This window comes from Capricornis sumatraensis, chromosome 10 (assembly GCF_032405125.1).
Source record: "Capricornis sumatraensis isolate serow.1 chromosome 10, serow.2, whole genome shotgun sequence".
Classification (NCBI taxonomy): domain Eukaryota; kingdom Metazoa; phylum Chordata; class Mammalia; order Artiodactyla; family Bovidae; genus Capricornis; species Capricornis sumatraensis.
Window position 1 is genome coordinate 2,970,975 of NC_091078.1, and position 25,472 is coordinate 2,996,446.

At 39.2% G+C, this 25,472-nt stretch overlaps 1 protein-coding gene across 2 annotated transcripts in view; it reads right to left on the reverse strand.

Annotated features, from left to right (window-relative positions):
• MAPK8 (mitogen-activated protein kinase 8) overlaps positions 1–25,472 on the reverse strand; it is a 93,748-nt gene that overhangs the window by 27,803 nt on the left and 40,473 nt on the right. For both annotated transcript variants that reach the window (XM_068983156.1, XM_068983157.1), the window contains exon 2: positions 2,480–2,650. In XM_068983156.1, the coding sequence (XP_068839257.1) occupies positions 2,480–2,601 (122 nt within the window). In that variant the 5' untranslated portion in view covers positions 2,602–2,650. The remainder of the gene's footprint in view (positions 1–2,479; positions 2,651–25,472) is intronic.

Sequence of the window (25,472 nt, forward strand, 5' to 3'; positions counted from 1 at the left end):
CTAAAACTGAAAATTTCAAGTATCTCATTGAACTATTTTGTATCCAAGGAAATTAGATTTCTAATTATTGATTCTCAAATGTGCACAAATTAGAAACACCTGGGTATTCAGAGGCCCCAATCCAGACCCAATGAATCTTACTATCTAAAACTGGGGCCCAAAATAATATCTTTCAAAAAAAATTAAGTTCTTCAGTTGATTCTGACAATAATACAACAGTGACTTTAAAAAGTTATTATTTGTCTATTTCACAGTAATATTTTTGAAGGAATAATCAAAAATTTGAAGGCATTTATTCCTTAGGACCAGTGTTACTTTCCAAAGCAATTTTTAAAAAATTCTGGTACACAAATTTCAAAAAAGCACTTACCTGAGGATTAAGTGAAGGTACTGTTGAGGCAGTCCAAGCGCAGGTTGGAAAAGAATTTCCAGACACAGAGCATTTCGGAAGGGAGTGAGTTTATTAAGAACAAAGAGCAGAGATAATGTGGGCAGTGGACTGATCTCCTAACATACTAGGGAGAGTCAACAGTTTTCCTGAGCCAACAGCCCATTTTCACAGCCTCAAGATATAGAAAAGTCCTGCAGGTAGGCTGTCGTTAGGTGATTGGCTGGGGTGCTATAGGTGTTTACTGGAGTGGGCATCTTTGCCTAATTTGGAGTCAGGAAGCTTGTTAGTGATGATCAGGGGGCTTTTGGCAACAGTTACAAAGGGGCTCGATTATCTTTGGAGATGACCCTGGTCCTGGGTCCTGCTTCTGTGGCCTTGCTGCAAGGCTTGCACCTGTGGCCTTGGGGCACGACTCAACAGTACAGAAACTATATTTTTCAAATACCATTAACCATTTTATAAATAGTATATTCCTCACAACAACCATGCATATATTAGATGGGAAAACAGGCTATAGGAGAGTAAATTTGCCATGTGTCACAAAGTTAATAAATCAAAGAGCTAGAATCTGAATCAAGAGTTTGCTTTCAAAATTCTTTACAATATTGATAATTACATTATTTTCTTCAAATTTAACTTGTGGTTGGTTAAATGTGATTAGTTAAAATGATAACCAGCCAGCCAACAGTGCTTTATGAAATGACCCAGCTTATGCACTTTGTGGCAGTAGAAATCACAGCCCATAAGTGAAGAATACGAAGAGAGAACAGATGTTTTTACTGTTGCTCTTCAGTCACTAGATGGTGCCTGACTCTTTGTGGACCCATGGGCTGTAGTATACCAGGCTCCTCTATCCTCCACTATCTCCCAGAATTTACTCAAAGTCATGCCTGTTAAAAGTTGGTGGTGTTACTGTTCCCATTACACAAATTTATTGATTCTAATATTTCACTGTTATTTCACTTAAGATTTTTAAAAGAAATATATTATTATAGGTAAAGCCCCTTCCTTCTCCCTTATTCTCAGAGGTAAGTACTACTCTGAGTTTGGTGTTTATGAATGTTTTTACATCTTTGCATTCATAAATTATACATGATATTGCTTTATATATTCTAAACTACATATATATGTATATCCTACATCTTGTTTTTAAACTCAACATTACATTTCTGATTATCCTTGTGGACACATATAGCTCCAGTTCATTTTAAATGGTATACAGCATTTCACTGTATTTCTATTCTCCTACTGATAGATTTGATGCTATTACCAATTTTTGCTATTGTAAATGGTATTGCAAAGAACAGTGCTATATATGTCTCTTTCTAGACATATGCAAGAGCTGTTTGCAAGAGTTTTTCCTTGAACTTGGGAGAACTGCAGGATTGTAAACACTTAGGATTTTTAAAAGATTCAAAAACAAATCTGGTCCAAGAAGAGGTAATACAAATATAATTATGCTTGAGTGAGGCTTAGACTCCCCAACACTAGCTTATTATGCTAATTTAGTGACCTAAAATCATTAACAGAAATGTCCCAAAGAGTGTTTTGATTTTCAGTTTATTAGGAATTATAATGATCTATAAAGCCTAGGTCTTTTGTAGAAATTAGCCTGTAAATCAACTTTAAAGATACATATAGTTTTGAAACACATACAGTGAGACATTAGCTAACTTTATTCCCCAGTGTAAAATAAGATTTATGAAATTCCAGAATTTCATTACAGTGTAAAAGTGATGATTAAATGAAGCTTCTTACTGAAGAGTTAGTTACGGGAATAGACATAGAATTAATAAGCATGCCACTTATTCTTTCCTGATATAGATATTTGTCTTTATGTGGCTTAAGACCAAGTATTTAATCATAATTTACACTTAGAGATGACAGAGCTGATTTACAAAGTTATGTTTTCTGAATAATAATAAAAAGCCTTAATGTCAGAAGGAAACAACTTATTATTACAGCTTTAATTTTATAGTTTTAATTTAATTTTTTGAGGCAAGCTAAACATTTACCATGGAATTTATGAGAGGAGAAAACAAAGCAGTTAATGATTTTTTTGCCTAACTTTTGGAAGTAAAAACTTACCATACTATTCCTTGGGCTCCTGAACCTATAGGTTTTAAATTCTGATACCGTTTCAGGACTGTGAATGTAGAATCTCCAATCTCTACACTATAAAAATTGCTGTCACGCTTGCTTCTGCTCATGGTGGCAAGCAATTAATTTAATGGCTTCATCCAAAAATTCACCACAAAGCTGCAAAATGGAACAAAATGTGATGTTAACAAAATGAATCTGCTTAATCTTAAAATTCAAGTCATTACTCTGTTCACAGATTGCTAAATAATGTTAAAAGAGCTGCTTCATTACAAATCACAGTTAGAAAGAAAAAATACCACAGAGCCTAGTTAGCATCTGTTACATTTAAGAAATAACTGATAGTTTAAAAAAGACAAAAACAAAAAAAAGCAAGTATTATAATTAAACATGCTTTTAAGGTCACTTACAGTTTAAAAATTTAAACTAGTCCTTTTCATGTGTTGATTATAGACAAAATTATATCTTAATTTTTGTAACTGATAAACTTTCATTTGAAAACAATCCACCATCTCACTAAGTATATGCGGAAGGAACAACAAATTGACAGGCTAGTTATCACGCATCACTCCCACCAAACAAACCAACAAGCATGGAGCAGCACTCGGCTGTCACTGTAACAGCTCCTGACGCCCAACAGCGACATCTGGGTGCACTGTCTATGCTGAGGTTGTAATGGCTGAAAACTGAGAATTAGGATAGAAAATGTAAGATTAAAAAAAGATATAAGAAAATTATTTTAAAAATAAGAAAATATAAGTGAGAGAAGCATTTAGTATACTGAGATATACTAACAAAACAGTCCTGTTTTAAATTGTTTGGGTCGCCTAAAGCATAACCTAAGTTCTGACCACAGTCTTTTTTTTTTTTTAACCATTTGTCTGATTAAAGCCAAAGCAGGCTATTTCTACCCATCTGAGTACTGGTTACTGACAAACCTTATTATCTATCCTTACTAGACAAAACTAGCCTATTCTAAAATGCATGCAAGGGATGTCCCTGGTGGGCCAATGGTTGAGACTCTGCTTTCAACACAGGGGTGCAGGTTTGATCCCTGGCCAGGGAACTAGGATCCTACATGGCATGAACCGCAGCCAAAAGATAAAACAAAATAAAATGAGCCTTAAAATGTATGCCATACAGTTCCAACCTACTTTCTGTATCCCAGGATAAACTGAGAAACCAATGAGATCTAAAGAACATTTTCTGTGCATGGTCTTAAGACAATGCTAACAACAGAAACAGCAACCAACCAAATGCTGGTAAGACTTACAATGCAAAGATTTAATTTGAAGCACATTAAATGCTCACTATGTGTCAGGCACTATGATGTACCCTGGGGCCAGATCACGTAGGGGTTCGAGAGCTGGATACTAATAGCTTAGTTCTTCAGAGGAGGATAGAGACCACCACAAAGTTAAAGTACAGAGTAAGAGAGGGCCTTGACCAGCTGCTACTTGGAGGCTACACTGTTAGAGGCGAGGGAGCAAGAGCTGGAAGAAGAAAACCAGTGAGCTACTGAATACAAATGAAAGGAATAAAATTAACACGTTTTAGGTTTGTGGGGTTAAAAAAAGTTAAAAAGTACAAACAGAATAGGCTTTAAAGAAGAAATAAAATAATTGAAAGCAATTGAGAAAGGAAAGAAACTAATTAGATAAAAGAAAAGCCCAGAGGAACATCTCCAAAATCAGTAACTAAACTAGTCATGTAATACTCCAGAGAATACTGTCTGAAACCAAAAGTCTCAGTAACTTTGCCTAACTTGAAAGACCCTAGACTTGTCAATTTCTGCAAAAATGCCTGTGGATATACTGATTGGGACTGCACTGAGTAACAAACATCAATTTGGGGAGAAATGATACTCTAACAATTTTGCGTTTTCCCATATTCATTTCAGTTTTCTGATCCATATTCATGATACTCATTCATCCGTTCATTCTTCTTTAAGTTCCCTCAGCAACATTTTATAGTTTCCAATATACAGATCTTGCAAAATTCTGTTCAACTTCTCCATAGTATTAACAACTTTTAGATGCTATTGCAAATGTTTTTATTCTTACTTAAATTTCAGTTGTTCATTGCTAGTACAAAGAAATACAATTTATTTGTATAATAACTTCATGCTAAGCTCGCTTGTTACTTACTTAGTAGACCTTCTGTTCTACACACACAAGCAGTTCCGTTTCTTCATTCCTAATTGGGATGGCTTTGACTTCCTTTTCTTTCCTCACTACAATGACTATAATCCTGAAAAGAAGTGGTATGAGCAAACATCAGTCCCCCATTCCCCATCAGGGGAAAAGCATTCAGTCTTATACCACTGAATGTGATGCAAATTATTGGATTTTACTAGATGCCCTTTAACAGGCTGAGAAAGTTCCCTTCCAAGTCCTAGTTGACTGAGTTTTTATCACTATAGAACATTCAATTTTGTCAAATGATTTTCCTGAATCTATTCCAGTAATCATAGTTTTTCTTTCTTACTTAGTAGGTTCATACAGTGAATTATGCTAACTGATTTTTGAATGTTAAACCAAACTTATATTCCTGTAACAAATCTTACTTGGTCAAAGTGTTATCCTTTTTTTTTTTTTTTAATAACTACTGATTCAGTCCCATCACATCATGGCAAATAGATGGAGAAACAGTGGAAACACTGACAGACGTTAATTTCTCGGGCTCCAAAATCACTGCAAATGGTGACTGCAGCCATGAAATTAACAGACACTTGCTAAACTCAGCAGTGGCCACAGGACTAGAAAAGGTCAGTTTTCATTCCAATCCCAAAGAAAGGCAATGCAAAAGAATACTCAAACTACTGCACCATTGCTCTCATCTCACACACTAGCAAAGTAATGCTCAAACTTCTCCAAGCCAGGATTCAACAATACGTGAACTGTGAACTTCCAGATGTTCAAGGCGGATTTAGAAAAGACAGAGGAACCAGAGATCAAATTACCAACATCTGCTGGATCATGGAAAAAGCAAGAGAGTTCCAGAAAAACATCTATTTCTGCTTTATTGACTATGCCAAAGCCTTTGACTGTGTGGATCACAATAATCTCTGGAAAATTCTGAAAGAGATGGGAATACCAGACCACCTGACCTGCCTCTTGAGAAACTTGCATTCAGGTCAGGCAGCAACAGTTAGAACTGGACACAGAACAACAGACTGGTTCCAAATAGGAAAAGGAGTGCGTCAAGGCTATATATTTCACCCTGCTTATTTAACTTATATGCACAGTACATCATGAGAAAAACTCTGGACTGGAAGAAACACAAGCTGGAATCAAGATTGCCGGGAGAAATATAAATAACCTCAGATATGTAGATGACACCACCCTTCTGCAGAAAGCGAAGAACTAAAGAGCCTATTGATGAAAGTGAAAGAGGAAAGTGAAAAGTTGGCTTAAAGCTCAATGTTTAGAAAACGAAGATCATGGCATCTGATCCCATCACTTCATGGGAAATAGATGGGGAAACAGTGGAAACAGTGTCAGACTTTATTTTGGGGGGCTCCAAAATCACTGCAGATGGTGACTGCAGCCATGAAATTAAAAGAGGCTTACCCCTTGGAAGGAAAGTTATGACCAACCTAGATAGCATATTAAAAAGCGGAGACATTACTTTGCCAACAAAGGTCCATCTAGTCAAAGTTATGGTTTTTCCAGTAGTCATGTATGGATGTGAGAGTTGGACTATAAAGAAAGCTGAGTGCTGAAGAATTGATGCTTTTGAATTGTGTTGGAGAAGACTCCTGAAAGTCCCCTGGACTGCAAGGAGATCCAACCAGTCCTTCCTAAAGGAGATCAGTCCTGAGTGTTCATTAGAAGGACTGATGCTGAAACTCCAATACTCTGGCCACCTGATGCAAAGAGCTGACTCATTTGAAAAGAAAGACCCTGATATTGGGAAAGATTGAAGGCAGGAGGCGAAGGGGATGACAGAGGATGAGATGGTTGGATGGCATTACCGACTCAATGGACACGAGTTTGCGTCAACCCCAGGAGCTGATGATGAACAGGGACGCCTGGCATGTTGCAGTCCATGGGGTCGCAAAGAGCTGGACCCAACTGAGTGACTGAACTGAACTGGCTAGAATTTTATCACTATTATCGACCTTTTTAAAAAGCCAGGTTTTAATTTCTGATTCTATTTTGTACTTTTCTATTTCTTTGGTTTCTGCTTTTGCCTTTACTCCACTTATTGTTTTGGCATTACTGTTATTCTTTAGTTTCTTTAAACAGACGCTTAAGAGTAATGATTTGAGGACTGCTTTTTATAATATACACACTTAATACCGTTAATTTACCCTTAAAGCAGCACTTTATAGCTTCATTCCCCAATTTTTTACCATCATATCTATATTTAATTATAAAAAAGCAAAATTTTATGGCGAGCTTGCTTTAAGCTATGCCCTATCTCAAGTGTTTAATACTCTTTTGCCCTCACAACAGTCCTATGAGGGTTTTCTATTAGCAACTGCCTATGGCTAGAGAGTAAACTCAGTCCCTGTCACCGCATCTTACCTGGAGTCCCACACACTCCTTCTGTCTGATGTTGCATTACATTACGAAAGGACCCATTGTTTTTCTAATTTTACAGATGATGAAGCTGAGTCTGAAAAAGGTTACCTATTGGTTACAAAGTTAGTAAGGAGTAAAGTGAGGGGTTTTTGTGTGTTGTTTGAGTGAGGATCTGAGTCCTCCATCCATACACTATATATACTGAGTCCAAGATAAACAAGTCTTGGTGCTGAAGAAGAAGCTACAAAGAAGAGGAGAAGTTATAAACATGCTGAATCTTAAGCATGTTGAGACTGAGACGGATCCCTGAGACATCCACACGGAAATATCAACTTGTTAGCTAGATACAGAACTAAACCTCAAGGAGATGTCTGGGTGGAAGATACAAATTTAAGAGTTGGCATTGTTATTAAAGCAATGAGAAAGAATGGTATTACTCAAGAGGATGTTGTAGCAAGAAAGGCTTGAGTCAGCTTTGTGGATACCCACAGTTTAATGAGCAATTAGAGAGAGATAAGCCAGTAAAGAAGCCAGTGAAGGTGTAGCCAGAGACAGAGACAATGAGGAGAACACACTGAAGAAGCCAGAGGAAGAGTGTGTTAGGGAACAGAGTGGCCCAAAGCGCCGAACGCTGCAGAGACGTCCAGTAAGCAGAGCGACGGGAGCGGAAGCTAGACTGGAATGAGCGCAGGCGAGAATTAAAGAACACCATTTTACAAGTAAGTGGGGGTGACTATCTCTTTAGAGAACTTTAGCAAAGAAGAGGAGAGGAAATTGATGGAGAATGATACATGGTCAAGAAAGGATGACCAGATTAGGTACAATATATAACATTCTACAGCCTAGCATGCATAACATATAGAATACAAAGACAGCCTGAACATATTTATCTGTTAACAGAAAGGACTGCAAAAGGTGGGAAGCGTGAGACGAGGAGAGTGAAAAAGAAAACTAACGTTTCAGTTAGAATAATCTCTCTGAAAACATAGCAAGAAATGGGATCCAAAGCATATGTGTGGCCATACAGATGAAGATACGAAGGCAGCACTGCCGCCAGAAAACACCTGCAGAAGACAAAGACAGAAGGAGCAGTCTCCAAGGCCAGGGTATTAAGGATGCCGGTGAGACAGAGAGGATGCGTTTGGCATACTGTTCTCTCCATGACGAAGCTGAAACAGGAAGAGTGTTAGGAGGCAATGATACGGAGCCTGATAACTCACTCCCCTACTCAAAAAGGCCTCTTTGTGGACTAAAAACCACAAAAGTATAGGTAGAGAATTTAGATGTGACTGCTTACGTGGCTCATGGAGAAGGCAATGGCACCCCACTCCAGTACTCTTGCCTGGAAAATCTCATGGACGGAGGAGCCTGGTAGGCTACAGTCCATGGGGTCGCTAAGAGTTGGACACGACGGAGCGACTTCACTTTCACTTTCACGCGTTGGAGAAGGAAATGGCAACCCACTCCAGTGTTCTTGCCTGGAGAATCCCAGGGACGGCAGAGCCTGGTGGGCTGCCGTCTATGAGGTCGCACAGAGTCGGACATGACTGAAGTGACTGAGCAGCAGCAGCAGCAGCTTACGTGGCTCAGGAAAAAGAGAAAAGACAGGCATTTATTATGCCATTTAACAGATGAGTAACTTAGGCTAAAAGTGATTCATGTGCAACAGAATGTTGCAGACATAATGAATTTCAGCTTTAGCTTTCAAAATATTCCTCTGCAAGAACACTACACTCATGTCAATGTGGCTAAATTATCACTCCCATACCCTCATGCTCTGATTTACTAATTTCCCTTTCTTTTGGGGGGAAATATTTTTCTTTTTTTTTTTTATATCTATGTAAATTATATCTACAGAGAGAGAGAGAGAAAGTCGCTCAGTCGTGTCCAGCTCTTTGTGACCCCATGGACTGTAGCCTACCAGTAGTCCATGGGGTTTTCCAGGCAAGAGTACTGGAGTGGGGTGCCATTTCCTTCTCCAGGGGATCTTCCCGACCCGGGGACTGAACCCAGGTCTCCCGCATTGCGGGCAGATGTTTTACCATCTGAGCCACCAGGGAAGCCTTCTACCTACCAAAGACTAGTTTAAAAATAATATTCAGAGGCCTTTTCCAGCTTGAATCTAATTTCTCATCAAAACCACCTTGTACACTTGGATACGCAGATTTTACTACCAGACTGTGTGGTCTTTCTGAGGCTAAGGACTGTGTCTCCTACACCTTCAGTTTTACAAAACATGTCAGCTCTTCAAAAGAGGTAAAATTTAATAACTGCTGAAAATGTTAACCAAGAACATGAACCTTTTTAAAGTAACCAATTAAAGTGTTCTGTTTATCACTGTTTTCCTTCATAAGTGGGGGGGGGGGGGCGCGGGGGGAAAGACTGAATTAGGTTTTTATGACCGAAGGTTTACTTCTGTAATGTCTATACAACAAACAGGACTCAACTCCTATCAGGCCGGTTCACCCATGAAATGGTTGGTCTGGTGAGCCTGAATGTAGAGACAAACAAAGTTAGCAGTTTTATAAAAAGTACTTAGGGAAAAAACAGTGAGTTCAATAGAGCCATAACGCCAAGCCTCACAGACAAAGGGAAATAATTCAGGCAATGCAACGAAGTTCAGAATTCAAGACAGCTCTCGTCATCACATAATCTCGCTGGTAAGCCTCTGGGGTTGAAGTGGAGCCTGTCCATCTTTACTCACCTTGTTTCTATGGCTACCAACAGATGCCAACAGTGATGGTCAATGCTGCATGTCAAAGTTGTGTTAACTCTGACTAGGCCACAAGGCACACAGACACTTGTGAAACATTACTCTAGGTGATTCTGTGAGGGCGTCTGGATGACTTTAACATTTAAGTCAACAGACTGAGTAAAGCAAACTGCTCTCCTTAACGTTGGCAGGCCACATCCAGTCTGCAGAAGGCCTGAATAAAAACAAAAAAGTTTATCATACTGCAAGTAGAAGGGACTTCCTCCTGCTTGACTGTCTTCAGGATGGGATATCGTTTTTTCCATGCTTTCAGCCCAGAACTGAAATATTGATTCTTTCTGAGTCTTGGGCCTGCTGAACTTCAGGCTAGAACTTACATCATCAGCTCTTCTGGGTATTGGGCCTTTAGACCTCAAGTATTACATCAGCTTTCCTGGGTCTCCAGCACGCCAACTTAGATCTTGGAACTTGTCAGTGTCCGTTCACATTCTCTCTCCCCCTCCCTTCCTATCCATCTACCCAGCCACCCACCCATCATTCAGGTTCTGTTTCTCTGGAGAACCCTGACTAATATAATGCCTCATTCTACTCTGAAGGCTGCTTCTGTGTAACTCTTGGCTTCTCATGGCGGCTGCATGCTGCCTTTTCTCTCCTCATCTGACTCTGCTCAAATATCAGCTTCTCAGAAATGCCTACATGGCTGTGTGTGCGTGCTGAGTCACTCAGTCGTGTTTGACTCTCTGCGGTCCCATGGACCGCAGCCCACAAGGCTCTTCTGTCCATGGGATTCTCCAGGCAAGAGCAATGGAGTGGGTGCCGACTCCTGCTCCAGGGGGTCTTCCCAGCCAGGGGCTGAGCCCGCATCTCTCGCGTCCTCTGCACTGGCAGGCAGGCCCTTCACCACGAGCATCGCCTGGGAAACTCTGTCTTACGTGATTAGCCTATCTAAACTAGCGCCTTCTAACCACACCCTCTTCCTCAGCCTGCTTCATTTTTCTTCAGAGCACTTACCACTACTGACATCTATTAGATGCTGATTATCTGTCCCCTCAAACATGAGTTTCAAGAAAGCATAAACACTGGTCTGTTTATGATTAAATCATTAGAGCCTAGAACAGTAACTGGCAAATATGGATCATTCAAATAGGTGAATGAACAAACTGGAAGTTCCCATTACAAACTGCCCATCATTCTCTTCCTCTCCAGTAGCAACTTACAGGAAAAAAAGAGGTCTGTGATTGATAGGCTGAATCCCCACTGCTGCTTTTCGTGCAGTTTTCATACCAGGCTATTTCACAGACCACTAGCCTCAGGTCAAAGGTCTGCCCTGGGCTATCAGTTACGGCCAAGGTGGCAGAGCCACAATCTGCAGAATCCATCTATGCTAAGGAATTGCTTAGCACTGCTTTCTCAGCAAGTAGGTAATACCCTTTCATATGACAGCCCTATGCATGTTAGTCTCTGTGATATGAGGTCTAACTAATGACGTCTGACTACTTTCAGAGTATAATAAGAGACTTCCTGGCCTAACACCGAAGCCAATGTTTCAAAAATCCTATTAAATTTAATAGACTTACATTTTATATCATTTAAAATTTTTTTTTAATTGAAGGATAATAGCTTTACAGAATTTTATTGTTTTGTCAGACCTCAATATGAATCAGCCACAGGTATACGTATGTCTGGTTCCTTCTGAAGCTTCCTCCCCTCTCCCTCCCCATCCCACCTCTCTAGGTTGATACAGAGCCACTATCTGAGTTTCCTGAGCCACAGAGCAAATTCCGGGTGGCTACCTATCTTACATATGGTAATGTAAGTTTCCATGTTACTGTTTCCATACATCTCACCCTCTCCTCCCCTCTCCCCGTATACATAAGTCTATTCTGTTTCTCCATTGCTGCCCTGTAAATAAACTCTTCACTACCATTTTTCTAGATTCCGTACATGTGTGTTAGAATACAACATTTGTCTTTCTGACTCACTTTACTCTGTAGAATAGGTTCTAGGTTCACCCACCTCATCAGAACTGACTCAAATGCCTTCCCTTTATGGCTGAGCAATATTCCATTGTGATATGTACCACAGCTTCTTTATCCATTCATCTATCAATGAACATCTAGGCTGCTTCCATGTTCTGGCTATTGTAAGTGGTGCTGCAATGAACAATGGGATACATGCATGTTTTTCAATTTTGGTTTCCTCAGGGTATATGTCTAGGAGTGGGATTGCTGAGTGTATGGTGGTTTTATTCCTAGTTTTTTAAGGAACCTCCATACTGTCTTCCATAGTGGCTGTATCAATTTACATTCCCAACAGTGTAAGAGCGTTCCCTTTTCTCCATGTCCTCTCTGGCATTTATTGTTTGTAGACTTTTTGATGATGGCCATTCTGACTGGTATGAGGTGATATCTCATTGTAGTTTTGATTTGCATTTCTCTAATAATGAGCCATGTTCAGCATCTTTTCATGTTTGTTAGCCATCTGTATGTCTTCTTTGGAGAAATGTCTGTTCAGGTCTTTTTCCCACTTTTTGATTGGGCTATTTGTTTTTCTAGCATTGAGTTGTATGAGCTGCTTGTATATTTTGGAAATTAATCCTCTGTCAGTTTCATTTGCTATTATTTTCTCCCATTCTGAGGGTTTTCTTTTCGCCAGACTTATAGTTTCCTTTGCTGTGCAAAAGTTTTTAAGTGTGATCAGGTCCCACTTGCTTACTTTTGTTTTTATTTCCATGACTCTAGGAGGCGGGTCACAGAGGATCTTGCTTTGATTTACGTCATCGAGTGTTCTGCCTATGGTTTCCTCTAAGAGGTTTATAGTTTCTGGTCTTACATTTAGGTCTTTAATCCATTTTGAGCTTATCTTAGTGTATGATGTTAGGAAGTGTTCTGATTTCATTCTTTTACATATAGCTGTCCAGTTTTCCCAGCAACATTTACTGAAGAGGCTGTCTGTACCCCATTGTATATTTTTGCCTCCTTTGTCAAAAATAAGGTTTCCATAGGTGCATAGGTTTATTTCTGGGCTTTCTATCAGGTTCCATCAGTCTATAGTTCTGTCTTTGTGCCAGTACCATACTGTCTTAATGACTGTAATTTATAATATAATCTGAAGTCAGGAAGGTGGATTCCTCCAGCTCCATTCTTTTTCAAGACTGCTTTGGCTATTCGGGGTCTTTTGTATTTCCATATGAATTTTGAAATTTTTTGTTTTAGTTCTGTGAAAAATACCATTGGTAATTTGATAGGGATTGCACTGAATCTGCAGATTGCGTTTGGAGTATAGTCATTTTAACAATATTGATTCGTCCTACCCAAGAACATAGAATATCTCTCCGTTTATGTCGTCTTTGATTTCTTTCATCAGTGTCTTATAATTTTCTGTGTACAGTTCTTTCATCTCCGTAGGTAAGCTTATTCCTAGCTATTTAATTCTTTTTGTTGCAATGGTGAATGGGAATGATTCCTTAATTTCCCTCTCTGATTTTTCATTGTTTGGTGCAGTTCAGTCGCTCAGTCGTGTCTGAATCTTTGCAACCCCATGAACCACAGTATGTCAGGCCTCCCTGTCCATCACCACCTCCCGGAGTTCACCCAAACCCATGTCCATTGAGTCGGTGATACCATCCAACCATCTCATCCTCTGTTGTTCCCTTCTCCTCCTGCCCCCAATCCCTCCCAGCATCAGGGTCTTTTCATATGAGTCAGCTCTTTGCAGCAGGTGGCCAAAGTACTGGAGTTTCAGCTTCAACATCAGTCCTTAGAATGAATACCCAGGACTGATCTCCTTTAGGATGGACTGGTTGGATCTCCTTGCAGTCTAAGGGACTCTTCAAGAGTCTTCTCCAACACCACAGTTCAAAAGCATCAATTCTTCGGCGTTCACCCTTCTTAATAGTCGAACTCTCACATCCATACATGAACACTGGAAAAACCATAGCCTTGACTAGATGGACCTTTGTTGACAAAGTAATGTCTTTGCTTTTTAATATGCTATCTAGGTTGGTCATAACTTTCCTTCCAAGGAGCAAGCATCTTTTAATTTCATGGCTGCAGTCACCATCTGCAGTGATTTTGGAGCCCAGAAAAATAAAGTTAGACACTGTTTCCACTGTTCCCCATCTATTTGCCATGAAGTGATGGGACCGGATGCCATGATCTCAGTTTTCTGAACATTGAGCTTTAAGCCAACTTTTCCACTCTCCTCTTTCACTTTCATCAAGAGGCTTTTTAGCTTTTTTTTAGTTCTTCTTCACTTTCTGCCATAAGGGTGGTGTCATCTGCATATCTGAGGTTATTGATATTTTTCCTGGCAGTCCTGATTCCAGCTTGTGCTTCTTCCAGTCCAACGTTTCTCATGATGTACTCTGCATATAAGTTAAGTAAGCAGGGTGACAAATATACAGCCTTGACGTACTCCTTTTCCTATTTGGAACCAGTCTGTTGTTCCATGTCCAGTTCTAACTGTTGCTTCCTGCCCTGCATATAGGTTTCTCAAGAGGCAGGTCAGGTGGTCTGGTATTCCCATCTCTTTCAGAATTTTCCACAGTTTACTGTGATCCACACAGTCAAAGGCTTTGGCATAGTCAATAAAGCAGAAATACATGTTTTTCTGGAACTTGCTCTGGATCTGATGATCCAGCAGATGTTGGCAATTTCATCTCTGGTTCCTCTGCCTTTTCTAAAACCAGCTTGAACATCTGAAGTTCATGGTTCACCTATTGCTGAAGCCTGGCTTGGAGAATTTTGAGCATGACTTTACTAGCATGTGAGGTAAGTGCAATTGTGTGGTAGTTTGAGCATTCTTTTGCATTGCCTTTCTTTGGGATTGGAATGAAAACTGACCTTTTCCAGTTCTGTGGCCACAGGTGAGTTTTCCAAATCTGCTGGCATATTGAGTGCAGCACTTTCACAGCATCATCTTTCAGGATTTGAAACAGTGCAACTGGAATTCCATCACCTCCACTAGCTTTGTTCGTAGTGATGCTTTCTAAGGCCCACTTGACTTCACATTCCAGGATGTCTGGCTCTAGGTGAGTGTGAGTGATCACACCATCATGATTATCTGGGTCATGAAGATCTTTTTTGTACAGTTCTGTGTATTCTTGCCACCTCTTCTTAATATCTTCTGCTTCTGTTAGGTCCATACCATTTCTGTCCTTTATCAAGCCCATCTTTGCATGAAATGTTCCCTTGGTATTGCTAATTTTCTTGAAAAGCTCTCTAGCCTTTCCAGTTCTGTTGTTTTCCTCTATTTCTCTGCAATGATCGCTGAGGAAGGCTTTCTTATCTCTCCTTGATATTCTTTAGAACTCTGCATTCAGATGCTTTTATCTTTGCTTTTTGCTTCTCTTCTTTTCATAGCTATTTGTAAGGCCTCCTCAGACAGCCATTTTGCTTTTTTGCATTTATTTTCCATGGGGGTGGTCTTGATTCCTGTCTCCTGTACAATGTCACGAACCTCCAACCATAGTTCATCAGGCACTCTATCTATCAGATCTAGGCCCTTAAATCTATTTCTCACTTCCACTGTATAGTCATAAGGGATTTGATTTAGGTCACACCAGAATAGTCTTGTGGTTTTCTCCACTTTCTTCAATTTCAGTCTGAATTTGGCAATAAGAAATTCATGATCCGAGCCACAGTCAGCTCCTGGTCTTGTTTTTGCTGACTGTATTGAGCTTCTTCATCTTTGGCTGCAAAGAATATAATCAATCTGATTTCGGTGTCGACCATCTGGTGATGTCCATGTGTAGAGTCTTCTCTTGTGTTGTTGAAAGAGGGTGTTTGCTATGACCAATGCATTATCTTGGCAGAACTCTATTAGCCTTTGCCCTGCTTCATTCTGTACTCTAAGGCCAAATTTGCCTGTTACTCCAGGTATTTCTTGACTTCCTACTTTTGCATTCCAGTCCCCTATAATGAAAAGGACACCTTTTTTGGGTGTTAGATCTAGAAGGTCTTGTAGGTCTTCATAGAACTGTTCAACTTCAGGTTCTTCAGTGTTACTGGTCAGGGCATAGACTTGGATTACCGTGATATTGAATGGTTTGCCTTGGAAATGAACAGAGATCATTCTGTCGTTTTTGAGAGTGCATCCAAGTACTTCATTCTGGACTCTTCTGTTGACTATGATGGCTACTCCATTTCTTCTAAGGGATTCCTGCCCACAGTAGGAGATATAAGGGTCATCTGAGTTAAATTCCCCCATTCCAGTCCATCTTAGTTAGTATATAGAAATGCAAGTGATTTCTGTGTATTGATTTTGTATCCTGCAACTTTGCTAAATTCACTGATTAGTTCTAGTAATTTTCTCACACGATCTGTAGGGCTTTCTATGTACAGTATCGTCATGTGCAAACAGTGAGAGCTTTACTTCTTTCTGATCTGGATTCCTTTTATTTCTTTTCCTTCTCTGATTGCTGTAATTAGAACTTCCAGAACTATGTTGAATTAACAGTGGTGAACGTGGATGTCCTTGTCTTGTTACTGATCTTAGGGGGAATGCTTTCAGTTTTTCACCATTGAGAATAATGTTTGCTGTAGGCTTATCATATATGGCCTTTACTATGTTGAAGGAGGTTCCCTCTATGCCCATTTTTTGAAGAGTTTTAGTCATAAATGGGTGCTGAATTTTGCCAAAGGCTTTCTCTGCATCCATTGAGATGATCATATGGTTTTTATCTTTCAATTTGTTAATATGGTGTATCACATTGATTGATTTGCATATATTGAAGAATCCTTGCATTCCTGGAATAAACCCAACTTGATCATGGTGTATGAGCTTATTGATGTGTTACTGAATTCTGTCTGCGAAAATTCTGTTGAGGATTTTTGCATCTACGTTCATCAGTGATATTACCCTGTAGTTTTCTTTTTCTGTGTTGTCTTTGTTTCACTTTGGCATCAGGGTGATGGTGGCTTCATACATTAAGTTTGGAAGTGTTCTTTCCTCTGCAATTTTTTGAAAGGCTTTTAGAAGGATAGGCATTAGCCCTTCTCTAAATTTGCTAATTTGCCCTTTGCTAGAATTGTCCTATGAAGCCATCTGGTCTTGGGCTTTTGTTTTTTGGGAGATTTTTGATCACAGCTTCAATTTCAGTGCTTGTAATTGAGTTGTTCATAATTTCTATTTCTTCCTGGTTCAGTCTTGAAGATTGAACTTTTCTAAGAATCTGTCCATTTCTTCCAGGTTATCCCTTTCATTGCCATACAGTTGTTCATAACAGTCTCTTGTCGTCCTTTGCATTTCTGTGTTGTCTGCTGTAACCTCTCCTTTTTCACTTCTAATTTTGTTGATTTGATTCTTGTCTCTTTTTTCCTTGATGAGTCTGGCTAAAGGTTTGTCAGTTTTGTTTATCTTCTCAAAGAACCAGCTCTTAGTTTTATTAATCTTTACTATTATTTCTTTCATTTCTTTTTATTTCTGCTCAGATCTTTATGATTTCTTTCCTTCTATTAATTTTTTTTAAATTCTTCTTTTTCCAGTTGTTTTAGGTGTAAAGTTAAGTTGTCTATGTGATGTTTTCCTTGTTTCTTGAGGTAGGACTGTACTGCTATAAACTTCCCTCTTAGAGCTGCTTTTGCTGCATCCCATAGGTTTTGAGTTGTGTTTTCATTGCCGTTTGTTTCTAGAAATTTTTTTAATTTCCCTTTTGATTTCTTCAGTCACCTGTTGGTTATTTAGGAACATGTTGTTTAATCTCCATGTGTTTGTGTTTCTTACAGTTTTTTCTTGTAATCAATACTTAGTCTCATAGCATTGTGGTCGGAAAAGATGCTTCAATGATTTCAACTTTCTTAAATTTACTGAGGTTTGATTTGTGACCCAAGATGTGGCCTATCCTGAAGAATGTTCCATGCACACTTGAGAATAGGTATATTCTTCTGCATTTGGATGGAATGTCCTGAGGATATCAATGAAATCCATGTAGTCTAATGCATCATTTAAGACTTGCATTTCCTTATTAATCTTCTGCTTTGATGATCTGTCCACTGGCGTGAGTGGGGTGTTAAAGTCTCCTGCTATTTTTGTGTTACTGTCTATTTCTCCTTTTATGTCTGTTAGTGTTTGTCTTACGTACTGAGGTGCTCACTCCTATGTTGGGTGCACAGATATTTACGACTGTTATGTCTTCCTCTTGGATTGATCCCTTGATCATTATGTAGTGTTCTTCCTTATCTCTTGTAATCGTCTTTATTTAAAGTCTTTTTTGTCTGATATGACGATTGCTACTCCAGCTTTCTTTTGCTTTCCATTTGCATGGAATATATTTTTCCATCCTCTCACTTTCAGTCTATATGTGTCTTTAGGTCTGAAGTGGGTTTCTTGTAGACAGCATATATATGATTCTTGTTTTTGTATCCATTCAGCCAGTCTGTGTCTTCTGGTTGGGACATTTAGTCCATTCACATTTAAAGTAATTATTGATATATATGTTCCTATTGCCATTTTCTTAATTGTTTGGGGTTGATTTTGTAGATCCTTTTTCTTCTATTTCTTGACTACGTAAGTCCCTTTAACATTTGCTGTAAAGCTGGTTTGGTGGTACCAAATTCTCTTAACTTCCACTTGTCTGAAAAGCTTTTGACTTCTCCATCAATTCTGAATGAGATCCTTGCTGGGCATGGTAATCTTGGTTATAGATTTCCTTCCCCCTTTCAGTACTTTAAATATATCCTGCCACTCCCTTCTGACCTGCAGAGTTTCTGCTGAAAGATCAGCTGTTAAACGTATGGGGTTTCCCTTGTATGTTACTTGTTGCTTCTCCATTGCTGCTTTTAATATTCTTTGTGTTTAGTCTCTGTTAGTTTGATTAGTATGTGTCCCTGGGTGTATCCTGTATGGGACTCTCTGTGCCTTTTGGACTTGACTGTTTCCTTTTTCATGTTAGGGAAATTTTCAATTATAATCTCTTCTAAAATTTTCTCATATCCTTTCTTTTTCTCTTCTTCTGAAGTGAAGTGAAGTGAGCTCGCTCAGTCATGTCTGATTCTTTGCGACCCCATGGACTGTAGCCCACCAGGCTCTTCCATCCATGGGATTCTCCAGGCAAGGATACTGGAGTGGGTTGCCATTTCCTTCTCCAGGGGAACTTCCCGACCCAGGGATTGAATCCGGGTCTCTCGCACTGCATGCAGGCACTTTACCCTCTGAGCTACCGGGGAAGCCTGCATTTGATACTGTCCCAGAGGTCTCCGAGGCTATCCTCAGTTCTTTTCATTCTTTTTACTTTATTCTGCTCTTCAGAAGTTATTTCCATCATTTTATCTTCCAGCTCACAGACTCATTCTTCTGCTTCAGATTTTCTGCTCGTGATTCCTTCTAGAGTATTTTTAATTTCAGTAACTGTGTTGTTTGTCTCTGCATGTTTATTCTTTAATTCTTGTAGGTCTTTGTTAACTGATTCTTGCATTTTTCTCCATTTTGCTTTCAAGGTTTTTGATCATCTTTACTATCATTATTCTGAGTTCTTTTTCATTGCCTGTTTCCTCTTCATTTATTTGTACTTCTGTGTTTCTAGTTTGTTTCTTCATTTGTGTAGTATTTATCCACTTCTTATTATTTTTAACTTATTGTGTTTGAGGTCTCTTTTTCCCTGGCTTCCAAGTTGAATTTTCTTTCTTTCTTTTGTTTTCTGCACTCTAAGGTTGGTCCAGTGGTTTGTGTAAGCTTCTTATAGAGTGAGATCGTGCTGAGTTTTTGTTTCTTTTTCCTCTGATGGGCAAGGCTGAGTGAGGTGGTAGTCCTCTCTGCTGATGGCTGTGTTTGTACTTTTGTTTTGCTTGTTGTTTTGATGACTTGTCCTGCACATGGTGCTACTGGTGGCTGGGTGATGCTGGGTCTTATATTCTAGCGGTTTCCTTTGTGTGAGTTCTCACTATCTGATACTCCCTAGAGCTAGTTCTCTTGTAGTTTAGGGTTTTGGAGTCAGTGCTCCCACTCCAAAGGCTCAGGGCTTGATCTTTGATTAGGAACAAAGATTCCACAAATGGTTTGTTATGGCATTAAGTGAGATTAAAACAAATATCCCAAAATGAGAAATCAAAGATGAACCCCAGACAAATGGCAGTTACAAAATCAGGCAAATAATAATAAAAATAATGGAATATACACATATACATGGGCTTCCCTGGTGGCTTAGACGGTACAGCGTCTGCCTGCAGTGCGAGACCGGGGTTCAATCTCAGCGTTGGGAAGATCCCCTGGAGAAGGCAGTGGCGCCCCACTCCAGGACTCTTGCCTGGAAAATCCCATGGACGGAGGAGCCTGGTGGGCTGCAGTCCACGGGGTCGCTGAGGGTCGGACACGACTAAGCGACTGCACTGTCACCGTCACACATACACATACTGACCCATGAGCAAAGTCAAATCAGTCCAACGAAAACAAAGTACAGCAGACTGACCCGGCAAACAAAGGAAACCAACACTTATATCTACCATGACAAAACTAGCCAAAGCACAAGCTGGAAACCAAAGTTAAAGCAAGGGGCCAACTGAGTAACAGAGCAATGAGAATGAAACTAACAAATATGCTGGGAGGAAAGGAAAGAAAGAAAAGACTGACCCGGCGAAGAAAGGAAACCAACACTTATATCTACCATGACAAAACTAGCCAAAGCACAAGCTGGAAACCAAAGTTAAAGCAAGCTGCCAACTGAGTAATAGAGCAATGAGAATGAAACTAACAAATATGCTGAGAGGAAAGGAAAGAAAGCAAAGACTGACCCGGCGAACGAAGGAAACCAAAAATTATGTCTACCAGGACAAAACTAACCGAAGCACAGACTGGAAAACAAAACTAAAGCAAGGTGTTAACTGGGGAATAAAGCAATGAAAATAAAAGTAACAAATATGTTGAGACTATAGGAAGGAAAGAAAAGAAAGAATAGATATTCAAAGTTAAATAGAAGTAGATAAAGAAGATTTATACATATTAAAGATTAACTGTAAGGGGGAAAAAACAGTAGGAAAAGCAAACAAAAGAATAAATGTAGAAAAAATAATAATAGGTTTAAAAATTTTTTTAAAGGAAAAAGAAAAAGAAAAACAAAACTGCCCAGAACTGCAAAAGCTCAACACAGAGGCAGAGGTTTATAGCAGCAATAAAAAATGTGACTGAGAAAAAAAAAAGCTCAAAAGTTTAATTAGATTTCATTGTGACAATAAAATTGACAACCACAACAGAGAGTGGGGGGTTAAGAAAAAAACCCCAAAGAACCTACAGAACAAGTTAAAACATAAGAATAATAAATGTTCTTCTTGAGTCACTGCTGTCAAGAGTCCTTTCCCTCGCTGGGAGTCACAGTCCACCTCACCTCCCCAGGATGCCCTCCAACACTCTGCTGATCTCTGGACCTGCTGTGGGGGCAGCTCAGATTCTAATCTGGTCCTATGCCTCTGTGTTCTTGCCTCCAGTGTCCACAGCTATCAGAACTAGTGCGTGTTTTTTTTTGTGGGAGCTCTCAATGACCTTTTATATATTCCATAGACACAGAGTCTGCCTAGTTGATCGTGTGGATTTAATATGCAGCTTGTACAGCTGGTGGGAGGGTTTTGAGTCTTCTTCCTTAGTCACACTGCCCCTGGGTTTCAATTGTGGTTTTATTTCCACCTCTGCATGTGGGTTGTCCACTGGGGTTTGCTCCTGAGGCTGCCCTGGAGGACTTGGGTTTTCCCCTGTGAGGGTCAGGTGTGGAGGTGGTGCAGCTGGTTGGGTCACAGAGGTTCTGGCAGAACCAGGTACTCAAGGGAGTTGGCGGCTAGGGCAGCTGGAAATATAGTGCTCCAGAAGGGTATGGCAACCAGTATTGGCCAATACGCTCCAGTATTCCTGCCTGGAGAACCCTCCTCCCTGACAGAGAAGCCTGGCAGGCCACAGTCTACAGGGTTGCAAAGAGTCGGACACTACTGAAGCAACCCTGCATGCATAGGCACAAAATATTTTTTGCTTGTGTTAAGCTCTGCCCGGTGAGAAAGACTGACCCGGGAAACAAAGGAAACCAAAAATTATGTCTACCAGAATAACTCTCACTCTACCCAGTGAGACTTGAGTGTGAAGGTGGCTCAGCTGCTTGGCTTGCAGGGACCCTGGGAGCCCCAAGTGTGCAGGGAAACGGACTGCCTGCCCCACAGGAGTTATGGTCCTATCAGAGTTTTTTTAGAGCCTCTTGTAGCTGGTGATCAGAAGGCCTCTTTGGCCAGTTTTTCTCCATAGCTCTCTGCCCATTCAGGCACTTAGATGGCTTCCTTGCCTGGGGTCCTTCAATATCACAGTAATCCAAGTCTATGCCCCAACCACTAATGCCAAAAAAGCTGAAGTTGAATGGATCTATGAAGACCTACAAGACCTTTTAGAACTAACATCAAAAAAAGATGTCCTTTCCATCATAGGGGACTGGAATGCAAAAGTAGGAAGTCAAGAGATACCTGGAGTAACAGGCAAGTTTGGCCTTGGAGTACAAAATGAAGCAGGGCAAAGGCTAACAGAGTTTTGCCAGAGAACCCACTGGTCATAGCAAACACCCTCTTCCAACAACAGAAGAGACGACTCTACACATAGACATCACCAAATGATCAATACTGAAATCACACTGATTATGTTCTTTGCAGCCAAAGATGGAGAAGCTCTACACAGTCAGCAAAAACAAAACTGGGAGCTGATTGTGGCTCAGATCATGAACTCCTTAGTGTAAAATTCAGACTTAAATTGAAGAAAGTAGGGAAAACCACTAGGCCATTCGGGTATGACCTAAATCAAATCCCTTATGATTGATTACACAGTGGAAGTGACAAAGAGATTCAAGGGATAAGATCTGATAGACAGAGTGCCTGAAGAACTATCCACAGAGGTTAACACTGTAAAGGAGGCGGTGATCAAAACCATACCCAAGAGAAAAAAATGCAAAAAGGTCAAATGGTTATCTGAGGAGGACTTACAAATAGCTGTGAAAAGAAGTGAAAGGCAAAGGAGTAAAGGAAAGATATACCCACCTGAATGCAGAGTTTCAAAGAACAGCAAGAAGAGGTTAGAATGCCTTCCTAAGTGAACAATACAAAGAAATAAAGAAAAACAATACAATGGGAAAGATAAGATATCGCTTTCAGAAAATTCCTTAAATCTTAACATAATGGTAACTTTAAGAACAATGACATTTAAGGCCACAATAAACACAAGATGCTCACCATCCCTATGGGAGCCATAAAGGAGCTAATAGAACAGAACAGCAGACACCTGCCTCCAAGAGCCTAGTCAGTTCACAGAGATGGGCAAAATTTAAGTTGTTTAGATTTTAATTGTTTGCACAATTAAATTGTCGTCTATCTGCAAGATATGCATAGCTGGATATTCCAAAGTTAAAACTAAATTCATGTATGATGAAATGTCACTACCATAAGCATTAAAATAATGAAGCTTCCACGAAGAAGTTAGGATCATAAAACTAATTCATCTGACTCAGACTTTGTTAAAGTAAGAAACTAAGTGAGGGCTGAAATAATGCCCCTCTAAATTTGAGTCTCTTACTTTTCCTTCGTTCTCCATAGGCACTACTTTCTTACAAAGAAGAGGTTAGGATCTACTCTCAGAGATCCTTTGTAAAAAAGTAGAGAGTAAATTGTTTAATCATCAGTGTAGTTATCATTCTTTCAGCTACCCTTGATTGCAGAAAGAAATTATTCCAGCCAAGAGATAACTTTTGTGACCAGGCCACTACCAATTCCTTCTGTTAGGAGAATCTGACTCCTATCCACAAAGAAGCCTAGTTTGTACATTTTTTTAAATTTATTTTTAAATTGAAGATCATTGTTTTACAATGCTATGTTGGTTTTTGCTGTAGAGCAGTGTGAATGAGTCATAAGTATACATATATCCCCTCCCTCTTGAACCTCCCTTACACCCTCCATGGTTTGTACTTCTGCAATTGGATTTTCTAAGGCTTATCCATAAAATAGATTTAATTATTTTTTGTAGGTATAATTTTTAAAAATTGAAGTGTAGTTGATTTACAATGTTGTGTAAGTTTCAGGTGTACAGCAAAGTGATTCAGATATATTCAGTCTATTTCTGTTTTGTAAATTAGTTTAACTAGTTTTTTAAATTTTTTAGATTGCATATATAAATGATATCGTGTGATACTTGTCTTTCTCTGGCTCACTTCACTTAATATGATCATCTCTAGGTCCACCGTGTTGCTGCAAATGGCACTATTTCATTCTTCTTAATGGCTGAGTAACGTTTCATTGTATACACTCTTCTTGGATGCATCTGCTCGAGCAGGTTCATTTCATTCCAAATAATGCTAAGACAGGTGTCCCTTCACAGTGTTGTATTTTGAGGATGACTAGCTAAAACAGAGGCAGCTATATGGAAACCTCCTAATTAGTTTCCAAGATTTTACACCTTCAAGTAACTTATTAAAGACCTCTAGACTTTACAGCATGTTGATAAACGACAGAAACCAACACAATATTGTAAAGCAATTATCCTCCAATTAAAAATGAATAATTTTTTAAGAAAGACTTTATAGCACTGTCCTCATCAGTAAAGTAATATGTGTCAGGTTACTTTTTAAACAAATGATGGTAACTTTATATAATGGAATCCAATATGGTTATGAAATGGTTATCAACATTTCAGTTAGATGATATCCAAAATTTTAAAATCACTTAGTTTGCAAAATGGCAAAAACCTCAGAATATTAGGAAACTGGTTCTGGAGTTCTCAACTGTCTCAACTGTATCTAGATTATTAATGTTAGTGGCTAAAATGCAACACCAATATTCTCAATGACATTCAATTAAATAAAAATAGGTAACCTCACTTGTAAGAATATACTATTTCCCAAGGTTTTCAAAAGGTATTTTCATTTTAGTGTTAAAAAATTCATACATGTAAATTCCTGTAACATTTTTATGAGTTCTTATACAAGAAAGAATACTCAGTTTTAAGGGCACCTATGTACAATGCAGTACCTGGGCAAATTCTTCCACTATCCAAAAAACCGGGCATACAAAATACTCCTTGAGAAAGAGTCAAATGCCTGACATTTTCTCATAACTTTTGCCAACTCTTTTATTAATAAGATTTTCAGGTTCACAAGAGAAGAAAATGTTGATCACATTCAACCACCACCAGTGATACTTACTAAAACCACAAATTGGGAACAGCAAATGAGAAGTATCCCAGAAGTATCTTACGGGGAATTTTATTCATGTTGGGTAATTCCACATATAATTACCACAAGGTTTATCTTGCCAGCAATGAAATTATAATCAGATTTTTTTTAAGTGCTAGGTAGGTGTTAGAAGAAAATGATCCCATGACAAACAGCTTTCGATAATTAAATACGCATGTTCCCAGCAGAACAAAACCACAAAACCCTGAATTTCAGAGTGAATTACAGCATGTTTCAGATAGGGAGGAAAACAACACTTCCATTTGACTGTATTAACCAGCTATGACAAATCTAAGTTGAAGACCTGCAACCTTAGTAAAAAGGTTTAATTGTTCAGCTACAAAACTATAATCAATCACTCAGAAACATTCAAGGTTTAAGTTCTATCTTATTTTCAAGTTGCCCTTCACTGGATAAGACCTACAGCTTAGGCCATAAAATCTCCTTTTTTCACTAACACAGTAACAGCAGCAAAAGCCAGAGTCTAAAAACAAAAATTTTCCCCACATAAGTCTAGAGTAGGTATTAAATGCTTCTCCTCTCATCTTCCCTCTCAGACTCCCT